Genomic DNA, 10,939 nt, shown 5'->3' with positions numbered 1-10,939 from the left:
TGACAGGCAGCTCAGCTGTCCGTGTCTATCAGTAACACAGTCTTCTGCTCTTTCACAGACGAGCTGCTGAGAGAAGTTTCTGGTACATGGAAAAGAAGTTGATGCTTCTGTGTCCGGGCTGGCTCTCAGCTGGCGTCTTTTCGAAGCATTAAAAGGACTTTGTTCGGCTGCATGTGTTTGTTATATAAAAGAAAAACGTCCAAAAAGAGCCACTTTGTTACATAACAGCATCTGGTGGGTTTAATAGAGTGTGTGGCATCTGTAAATGAACCCTAGCGTCTTTGTTTACTCTCTCATCAACACTTTCTTTTAAGCAGACGCCTCCAGCACTGTGGTTAACTACCACTCTGTGTTTCTGTGAAGGGCAAACCAAAATTAAGCTTGGTCCAATTTGTACTCCATAAATCTTCTTAGTGGTCACAGCAAAAATAATCTTGTTCTTTTACCTTGAAACCACAACCAGAGGAGAAAAATGTTTGAATTAAAGTCGTAACTCTAACTGAGAAAAGGAAAAAAATTACAGCTCAGCCTTTTGCTTGAATCTTTGTCACTTTCCAGAACTTTCCAGCGGTAATGTGTGCTGCTGCTTTTATTGTTTTGCCTGTTTATACTGAAAACAGGTAATTATGAGTAGCAAAACTGGTGATCAGTCCAAACTGTTGATAGATTTAAGAAGTTACTGTAAGCATTATTGTTCAGGAAGTAGTCCAAAGGTGAATCTACTTAACTACCCAGGAACCCATTTCACTAACTGCTCAGTTGGTACGTGTTCAACTTCCATTAAAGTAAATGGGCAACTGTGTGGAGAGCGTGAGCAAATGCTTGGAGAATGTTCTCATTTTCTGAGAGGCAGATGTGAGATTATTTAATAAAATCTCAACCAGCGTCTGGGTTCTTTCAAACAGACAAATTAAAGGGAAGAAAAGCTGCTTCACTCCTGCAAGAACTGAATGTTTCACAGCTAGAAACTTTAGACATACACCTGAAATGATGCTATCTGTCTTTATTTTCTTTCCTGTTAACTTAACTTGCACCATCCCCAGCTACACACCTAAATAAGCAGCCGTATAGCTCATAATCCTCTAAACCCAGAACACATCACAGGCTCCTGTATGCCATTTGTCAGGCCCAAATGGAAACCACAATTCTGACAACATGAGGTGTTTCCCTCAAATAAAACCTCTATCAATAGATAAGTTTAGTCAGACAGGGAGCGGGCAGCGATGTCGCAGTTTGAAAAAACAAACCCTTCACTGGAAATGTTTTTCTTGGCACCTACATGGAAATGAATGTTTGGTTAAGAGTTAAGCATGGCTGTAAATCAGTGGATATCTCCTCCTGCCTTCATGTGGGGCACTCTTCAATACACTGTCCCGTGATTTATAAAGCAGTACAGCAAGGACGTGCAGGCCTCAGTGTCTATTTCAGGCCTAGCTAAAAAATAAATCAGCTCTTTGGATAGAGAAAACGTGTCTCTTAGTGTGGCCCTTTGGACCAACAGTAGCTGTAACCTCCTGCATGTAGACACATTCAGTTTGTTATTCTTTCTGCCTTTTTTCTTCTTCTTCTTCTTCTTTTTTAAAGTACTTCAAGTTTAAGCTTCTGTGTTCTGGTCTGAGTTAAAGGACGCGGCCCCACTGGCAAACTGTAAACTTCAACACTCCACCCAGATCATTTGGCCGGTGTGACCATAAGCATATGTATGATTGTTGCAACCGCTTGTCTCGACAATAAGTTTGAACAGTAGCAGGGGTGTGAAAGGGCTGTGTTGGACCAAAATGATTCAATATAACCCAAAAAGTTAGTAAAGTTGTAGCAGTGTTCCCTATGTCTCATTGTGATGACTCTGATGAGATCAGGCTTCATGTAAACAGTCGCTTCATGATGATGTAAGGGGGCCATGTGTGTGCTTAAAGTCTGGTTCATACTGAAGTAGTGTGACTGCTGGCCATTATCTCAAAGGAGTAGCGGCGCTGCAGAGGACACGTTTGAGTACGGCACGGTTTGAATGGCCAGTGTGGCCCAAAGTTCCCTTAGCTAGCTGCTATGTTAGCATGAAAGACAGTAAGCACATTACCAGGGAGTATTTGATTAGTTCAACAGCAACTCTTGTAGTTAGCTAACTGCAGCTTGAAATGGTCCTTTTTAATATCTTTTCACTGTAACTGAAAATGTAATTGTTTCCTTCACCATGAATCTAACTCTTGAGCTGGTCAGTATTTGATTAATAGCTTGTAGTTGGTTGGAATCACAGTTTTCAGTAGCTTGTTGGTTTAACCTTGCATTGAGGCTGTCACTGTGGTGAAAACTGGCTCTGTGTTAAAATAGAAAAACAAAACACAAGATAGTGGTGAGTTTAGTTCAGAAAAAAAAAGATGAGCTGTGTGTTAGCTTAGTTTGGCTACCTCTCAATTAACTGAGGCAAAAAAAAATAATAATATAAAGTATTATCAAGCATGACTACAGTCAATTCTGGGCCAGATAAGAATGACAAGTGGCTAAACAGTGGACAAGTTTAGCGAAACAAAGAAACAACAGGTGTTGGTGAAGTTTAGAATGAAAAAAGGAGCACCAGTTGGATTAGTTTAGCATTTAAGTGACTGCTTGTTAGCTAAGCTTAGCATACAAACTGCCTGTTTGCTTAATTTAGCATAAAGATTGAGAGCCTGTTGGCTTTGCAATGAAACTGGGAGGCTGTGTGGCCAGCTTAGCACAGAGACTACCAAAGTCTGACTTTCTATTAGCGTAGTTAAGAGTGAAACTTGGGTGTGTATCAAGTTTAGCATAAGAAACATATCACATTAACATTAGCACATGTAGTCTGTTAAGTTACTTAAGGTTTGAAAATAGATGTTTGTGCTCAGTTAGTGTAACACTGGCAGCCAGTTAATGTAGATAAGCATTATGAGCAGCAGCATGTAGCATTGGCCAGAAATAATTTCTAAAACACAAACACAGTTCAAGCTATTTTTTAAAGTACTATAAAAATGGAGAAGTTTGCTTTTTTATAATAAAAACTTAAGGCTTGTGCAACCTCATATCCTCAATTTCAAAGCACATCTGTGGCATCCAAAATATGTTTAAATTTGTGTGAATAAGTGCTGGTAGACTAAATTTATTACCATCTTGTCCGCTTCCAGTTTAAATGCTAAGCTAATCTAACCTAAAGAGCTTTCTCTAGATTCTTACAGTTACCACACTGTAAAGGTCTTTGCACATTGAGTCTGTCTTTTTTTCAGATGTGGTTTTTGGATCCATAATCTACACACATACACAAGTCTTTATTCATCATCTAAACATGGCCCAGAACTTGCAAAGAAAATGTGAAAATGTGATGTTGCAAGTAGCTTACACAGCTCTGAGTAGTCAAACTATCCAAGAAACGAGCTGAGTGGATGCAAAAAAATGCAAAAATCAAACCCGTTCTGAAAAAAACAATGATGGACGAAAGTTTTGGATTGAGTGTGCAAGAGCATGGGATCAAATTTATTTTTTAATGTGTGCGTAAGTTTCGGACGAAAAAAACAGACTCAGTGTGCAAAGGCCTTAACCGTCTCATATTTATAATACTGTATCATCCAAGCTGGCAAGAATCAAACATTTCCCATTACGTTAAAATGAAGTAAAGAAGGATCAGAAGCAAAGGTTCAGTTTCAAATCTTACACAGATCTTTATTGTTCTTTTAATTACATACAGTTCATGGCAAACAAATTGCCTCTTTCTCTTCTCTTTTTCCCATCTCTTCAACAAATCTTCTTGTTTTCACATACAACAACCTTCTCTTTTGTTCCCTTTCTCTCACATACTTTGTTTCCATCAATAGCTCTCACTTGTTTTTTACCATCTGTCATCAAACTACAAGCAAAATATCACATCAGCCTTTACATAAGGCTGGTGGAGTCAAACAGCTTGCTCTATCAGTCTCTTTCAGTTCCAAAACTTCCATCAATCTTCTCTCTCATCTCTTTAGCCTCCAGCAACTTTCTCTTATTCTCATCAACCAGTCTTTACATGTTTAACTGTCCCGTCATTCAGGACTAGCAAATACATCCTGCAGCCTCTACTGGTGCATGCAGTGCCCACAACTAAAGCTCCATGCAAGATGCTACACTGAAAAGTGATTCATTCTGAAAAGTCAGCTTTTTAAAAAACCAACATGGCTCAGATCAAAATTTTGTTTCAAAACAAAACTCCTCTTCTCTGACGTGATTCGAACATCAGATGATTTCATGATGTCTTTGTTCTAACAGAGAAAAACTGAAATAGCTTCAGTTAGTGGATTTAAATTAATGCCTCTAAATACAAGTGTCCTGATGTTGACATCTGTCGTTAAAGGAATGTATAAAAATAAGACGTCTTCTGATTATTCTACAATCTTTAACAGATTTTTTTACTTGTGTTGTGAGCACCTGATCATTTTGGGTATTTTTTCTGCTAAAAGCATGTTCAAATTTTCATATTTCACCTAAAAGCTAAAACAGTGCTGCTTTATGATACCTAAAAAAATACTACAATAGATTTCAGAATACAAAAATGTAAAACTTTCATTAGGCCCCCCATAAGGTCTAAAATAATGCTTAAATATCAAATTAATAGTAAACAGGATTGTATGCACCACCTCTATCTTCAAGAAATCATCGCACCCATGTGTTTGCTTCTCATCAAGCTTCCCTTTTCTAAACGGATGGGAGCCGTGCATGTCTCTCCAGAATACTGTCTCTCTGTGGGATGCACTTTGGATGGAGGGGTAAGGTAAATAGCTGCCGAAGAGGACAGTAACACAGAACACTGTTGTAATGATACGCACACACACAGACACACATAAATACAAGTCCCACGCTTCTCCTCGTTGGTTTTCAAACATTTATGTACAAAAAAGTCCGCTCAGGAGTCCATTTTCTCCTCTTAGCTCAGCTCACACCATAGTCTCTTTCCTCTTCCCTAACGAACGAGACTTCTTGTCCTTTTTGCTTTTTTGTGACGTGGGTGAGGAGAGCGGCGACGAGGATGATGATGACGTCGACAAAGAGGACGTGGAGGAGCGGGATAAAGGAGACGAGGAGGTGGGACTTGGGGTGGTGCTGTTGCACGGCGAGGTGGGGGCTGACTTGGAAACAGGCTGAGGGGTGTTCTCCGCTTCCTCCATGTGGATGATGGCAGAGACGGAAGAGGGGCGGCGTTTGAAGCGAGTGTCGCTGGCGGGTGGGGAGGGTGTAGAGGGCTCGCTGAGGGGGCGGTGGACGGAGATGGCGCTGCGGAGGCAGTTGAGCCACTGCTGCTTGTGGAAGACGTCGTTGACTTGCAGTGTGTGGGACTGTGCCTGGCTCGGGTCTTGGGAACGCACACGGAAAATGTTCTTGGCTGTGGAGGGAGAGGAGGAGTTAAGTTAGTTTATAAACATGTGTTTGACAGAAAACAGTCTTCAGATATTTGCTCATGCTTGATCCGTCAAAGCTACTGACATTAATTGAATAAAACACAACAAATTCGAGACCATCCTCACCTTTGTCTGCATTGCCGAAAGCCCCCCTGAAGGATCCGCCCATTCTGACATCCCCATCCTGCAGGTCCTCTAGTACAAGATCCTGCACAGGGATTGGCTGTCTATAAACCTGAAAGCAGTGGCGCTCGTTCCTGGTTACGGGGCGGGTGAGAACCAGCAGCTCGGTGAACAGGAACACATGCAGCTTCTGGAAGGAAGCGAAAACAAAACATTAAAACCAGGACACTGATATGTTGTATAACAGTGCGACCAAGGTTCATATTGATAAATCATGAGCTGTAGGACGTATCATAGGCCTGCCTGGCTGCCTTTTATGGGTGTGTTTGCTCACCGTGCCGCTCTTGTTCCTCAGCTCCCCGTGACACAACAGGCTCTTGCACTGCTCAAAGCGAGGGTCTCTCTGCCGGTCGTCCAGGTACTCCAGCTTGTCGATGTAGTACTGGCACTCAGACTCTCCCTTCTTTATGTCGATGTCTGACAGCACTCCTTGAATGATGGTGATCTGAACAGAGAGGGAATCCAATGATTAACTTCAGCCACATTCTACAATCTGAAGTTATTCTTGCATTGATAACTGTGAAATACACTTACCGCTTCCTCCAGACTTGCAGCATCCGGGTGCTCTGCTGGAGTGTGTTTCAGGATCTCTTTAAGCAGAAGGGGGTACTTGACAAGGCGAGAGCGTGGGATGTCCAAGAAGGTCCACAGGTCCAGCTTTCTGCTGAAGGGTGACTCCAGGCAGCGCTGCAAGAAGTCCTGCACACGTGGGTCCTGTTTCTTCTGGTCCAGCAGGGCCTTGGCTGCCAGCTGGTTGCTGCAGTAGTTCTTGTAGGCGTTAAGCCTGGGCAGCTGCAGGGGAAGACAAAGACTGTTAACAATACTCTTCCCAGGTGAGTTTCAACAGAACCAAAGAGGGTTGAGGTAGAGTAAAAGCTTACCCAGCTCACGACGATCTGTCCGATCTGCCCCACAGTTCCATCAGGCCCTGTAGCTTTGGAGAGCTGGGCCAGGAGGTCCTCGTGCAGAGGGATGTAGGCGTCCAGGTTGCCAAATATGTGAGTGAGCTCTTCTTCAGACATAATGGAGAGCTTCAGCATCGGGTCATGGTACGCCTGTGAACGGGAGCAGAGCCAAAGCGGTCAGATAACAACATCCCATTGGTGGAAGTTAGATGCTAAAAATAATCACAGGGCTCTAAGGGTACAAGAGAAAGACAGAGGAATAACTCCTGGCTTTTTATAGCTCCTGGCTTGCCTACATGCAACCCCTGCCAGACTTTGATTTAATCTGTTTGCTTTAAATGTACTCCCTGTGCCCCAGAGATTTAGAAGTACAAACCTTGCGTGCAAGCTGGAGGTCTTCAATCAGGTCCTGCTCTCCACGAGACAGCTCAAATATGGCCTGAAGAGAGAAGGAGGCAAAGAGAGATGCTCTTTAAGTCAAATGCTAAATCAGGAAGTCATTACTGCAGAGATCTAAAGTGTGCTGCTGCCAAACAGCTGAGATCAACTCTGGCCACGCTCTACTTTCCTGTCAAACTGTACATCTTTTATAGGTTTTAGCAGTTGGCTACGATGTCTGACATATGCAGGCAAGTAGAGCAGAAGAGCGCTGGTTTGTTGGCTTATCATGTATATGTGAGCTCACACAGTCTGGGAAATGAGCTTTGGAAATCTTAAAGACCCATTTACACTATTTGACACAAATACTGCAGGCATATGTGAAAGTGGTGCAGTAGACAGACTGAACTTCTCACTGTCTGGATTCTAACTGTGCTCCAACTTCGACTTCTGTGTTGATTCTCACCTCTTGTCTCTTGATCTCTTTGGTGGAGAAAGTTCCCTTCTGGTGGACGTCAAGCGTCTCCGACCACAGCGTGCTGTTCCTCCTTTTGGGCGGTGTTGGGGCCGCGGCCTTGCTGCAAGGCTTCTGGGGCACGCCCGGCGACTTTCCATCACTCCTGAAGGAGTTCTGATGGTGGGAAAGAGGAAGCCCTAGATGTCAGACATTGTTGCGAGTTGTTTGGTGCAACATGCATAACAGCAAAGAGGTTTCCCATTGTCCAGAGGAGGTCCCTTTCTTACCTGGATGGATTGGCCGAAGCGCCGGACGGCCCCATTCTTCACCGGAGAAATGAGGTTGGCTAGCGACGTCACCCTGCCGAGAGAACGGACACGCTTGTTGCTGGGTTCCTGCAGAAGATAGACAAAAAAGGGAAGAGATTAGTCAGGGAGTTCTTCCAAAATTATTTTTGCTTGACACAGAACAAATCGATCGGTAATGCCTCGGCAGACCTCAGCACCAAGTCCAGACTCTCTCTCGTGACTTCCTTGTGATTAAACACATGGAGTCAGGTCATAAATTCTCATTATGGACTGCACTCCCTGTTTTTGAGGGGAGTAAATCGGAGCTGCTGGAGCCGAGGTCGAGCCGCACGCAGACAGACTGGCGGAGCAGCGGACAGGCAGAGGAAGCGGCTCCAGCAGCTGTTGGCTCCATCATGTGAAGAGTCTCGAGCCAGGCCAGCCCGCTGAGCACAAAGACCCTCTCTGACTGCTGATCTGAGAGGGGAAGGGGGTCTGGAGGAATGCCAGGAATGCACGAGACCCTTCTCTCAGCTGTTCGAAACCCCTCCCCTGCTACTATCTGCTGGACAACAGCTACAGCTCCACTTGAGAGTGAGTGTGTCTGCTCAAACAGTGTCAGATAAATGCTTCCTGATCTCTGTCCACAGAGACAAAGCAGCCGCAGCAGGGACAGTGTGGCAGTGTGTCAGGACAGTTCAGTTAAACAGACCACCGCTGTGAGTCCCGGGGAGAGGGGCAGCAGTTATAAACAGACAATGAATCTGTCCCCTCTGCAGTGTTTACGCAGCGCGGCGTCGCAGGGGGTGCACAGCCGTGTTTATAGCTGCGAGTCGAGACAGGCTCTTCAACAGGCCTCGCGTGAGAGTACACCACACCTGGGCCAGGTGACCCCCCCTGTTCTCTCCTCTCCTCACCCAGCCCTGAGGCAGGGAGAAAGGAGAGAGCTGCTTGGCTTTGTGCCAACAACAACAGGCTGCAGGAATCAAAGAGCTGCAGATCTGAGCTAACGATTTCTGCCTCTTCAAAAACTCCACGCTACGAGACAGACGCAGTAATTAGCATTTCCACAGTTTGCATTTTTAAAACCTCACACTAATGAGTGCTTGCTCTCTAATTCAGGGCTAAAAACTGCCTGTGTTTTTACCGACTCAGGCCAAATGAGGGTTTTGCCTTGGCTCAGCAGTTCTGGGAAACAGAGCAGCCATTGAGGCTCCGGGCTCTCTGCGGACACAGCTGTTGAACAGATCTACTCAGTCTGATGTGAGCTGATGCGGCTGTGGTCGAGTCACGGTCTGATGTGGTCCTGGATTCCACGTTGTACCAGCACAGCCAGACAGGCTTGAGAACTTTGTAAGCCCCCTAGTGGCTGAGACAAGTAAAGACAACTGCTTTCAAGCAAAGACCTGCCACGCTGTAATTTGTGACCTTTTCAAATTAATAGACAAAGAAATAAAAGTTGAAAGCCAAAGTTAGAGCAGGGAGTGTGTTTCCAACAGGCCATTGTGCCAGTCCAAGAATAACACAAAGCCACTGTCCCCCTCTTTGTATCAGCTGGACAGTGAAACAGAAGGGGGAAAGTTGCTATTCCTGGCTGCTCGACCTGCAAACTCAGCGGAGTCAACGTGAGCCGGGCTCACTTCAGGAAACCAGACAGATCCGGGGTTTGTGCGGCTGCTTTGGTCGACTTCTATCAGGGGAACAATGACCCTCCAGACTTACATATCACACAGATGTGCTCCTCAGACTCCTCTAACCTAAGATTACCAGCTCATAAATATCAGAAACTCCCTTCCTGTGCTTTCCTCTTTGAAGTGCCCTGCTGTGAGCGCTGAGCTCAGACCACAGATGTGTCCCTGCGGCAGCGGCACAGCTTGAACTGATAGGGAGCTGAGAACAGAGCAGGCTGAGCTGAGGTCATGGATAAGTCATTACAGGAGGAGTAAAATACCCCTGTGAACACTAAAATTGTGCAAGGACAGGAAACACTTCTCCTTTTCCATGTGGTTTACTGTCAGTGAGACCACACTTTCCTGAAATCTCTTCCGAAAGAGAAACATGCGAATCTCAGAAAGAGGAAGGAATGAGCTGAAGTGGTGAGTTTTACAAGTACAGAGAGCACACCTGGGTTTCTAACACCTGTGTTCTTTTTATTCTGTATGCACATGCAGGAATGCTCCCAGGATGCATCAGTGAAAGCCTGTTTTACCTTCACAGAGCAAGTATAAAGAAATCTTTAACAAAAAGGAAGCTGGGATGTTGACTCGAAGTTTACCCCCTGCTGAAAAGTAACTCTCCATATCCCACCCAGGCTGCCTGCTGGGATGCATATTTAGGATCAGACAGAGGAAATACACAACTCTGAGGGGGGTCTGATTACTCTTCACAGCTTCTAGGTGCAGTTTATTCCTAATGATTAACTTTCCCAGGTTAGGCAACATCTGAAGACATCAAGTTTCAATGCCAGGGAACAAAGTTCAGAGGCTCAAGCACACACACAAACACTGTGTGCCTCATGCAAGAGATAAAAACAGGGCAAGGCGCTGATTCACTCACTCAGAGATATGACTTCATCTTAATGAGTTCCAGTCAAACATTAAGTCAAAGATACAAGTCTCAGCCGAACAGAGCAGAAATATCACAGTGTGTGTTTTCAGAGCATCTCACCTCTAGGTCTTTGTTGGCTTGGTTCTGGCTGTCTATCACTAGCAGAGTCCGTTTGAGAGGCACCAAGCTTCCCAGTTCATTGTAAGCCACCATAGCTTTCAGTAAAAACACGAAATCCGTTTTTTTAATCCTGGCGAGTCAGCTCCGAGTAATCCACAGAGAAAAAACTGATCCAAGTATAAAAACTGTGAGAGTAAAATAAATAACTGCCCCTATGTCTTCTCCTTTCCCCTCATGGACGGGGCTCTCTCTGAGTGCTCCCCTCTCACACACGCGCTGTCTAAACTTTGGTCTGAGCTGGAGTGTGGGAGGGAGGACTTTATATGAGGAGGACAGACCAGGGGGAGGAGCTGCTTGTGCTTAGCCGTGTGTCTGGAGATGAGGAGGTTTCAGGAGTAAGGAGAAGCTGCCCGCAGGCTCTGTTAGGTGAAAACAGTAGTGAGAATTTGAAAGATCACGGGGAACTATTTCTGCTAAACTAAGTTTACACAAACAGCTCTGCTGAGGGTGGAAGAAAGCTGGGAGTTCACTGGACCTTATCTGAAGTGATGTGGGGTTTGTAGTAGAGCTTTAATTGAGCATAAACACTGCGGATCGTTTTCACTATTAAAAAAAAATTGCATTGCCTTAACCATACTGAAAACATAATCACACTCTTAAACTGTGACTGTGACATGTGTCTTG

The 10,939-nt window shown here is 44.7% G+C and overlaps 1 protein-coding gene across 2 annotated transcripts in view; it reads right to left on the bottom strand.

Annotated features, from left to right (window-relative positions):
- Nucleotides 1-3,683: 3,683 nt before the first annotated feature.
- net1 (neuroepithelial cell transforming 1) overlaps nt 3,684-10,939 on the bottom strand; it is a 40,400-nt gene continuing 33,144 nt past the window's right edge. Inside the window, exons 1-9 of one of the 2 annotated variants that reach the window (XM_074698721.1) lie at nt 10,256-10,531; nt 7,589-7,696; nt 7,311-7,475; nt 6,843-6,905; nt 6,443-6,616; nt 6,096-6,353; nt 5,836-6,006; nt 5,505-5,691; nt 3,684-5,362 (exon numbers count right to left, since the gene is read on the bottom strand). In XM_074698721.1, the coding sequence (XP_074554822.1) occupies nt 4,917-5,362; nt 5,505-5,691; nt 5,836-6,006; nt 6,096-6,353; nt 6,443-6,616; nt 6,843-6,905; nt 7,311-7,475; nt 7,589-7,696; nt 10,256-10,348 (1,665 nt within the window). In that variant the 5' untranslated portion in view covers nt 10,349-10,531 and the 3' untranslated portion in view covers nt 3,684-4,916. Of the gene's footprint in view, nt 5,363-5,504; nt 5,692-5,835; nt 6,007-6,095; nt 6,354-6,442; nt 6,617-6,842; nt 6,906-7,310; nt 7,476-7,588; nt 7,697-10,255; nt 10,532-10,939 lie in introns of those variants that run through there. The other variant, XM_074698722.1, reaches the window with a different exon arrangement.

The sequence above is a fragment of the Halichoeres trimaculatus genome, unplaced genomic scaffold (genome assembly GCF_033239565.1).
Source record: "Halichoeres trimaculatus isolate MK-OKI-2021-1 unplaced genomic scaffold, fHalTri1.1 fHalTri1_scaffold_21, whole genome shotgun sequence".
Taxonomy (NCBI): domain Eukaryota; kingdom Metazoa; phylum Chordata; class Actinopteri; order Labriformes; family Labridae; genus Halichoeres; species Halichoeres trimaculatus.
Note: the sequence above shows the minus strand (reverse complement) of the source record. Positions and strands in the feature narration are given on the sequence as shown.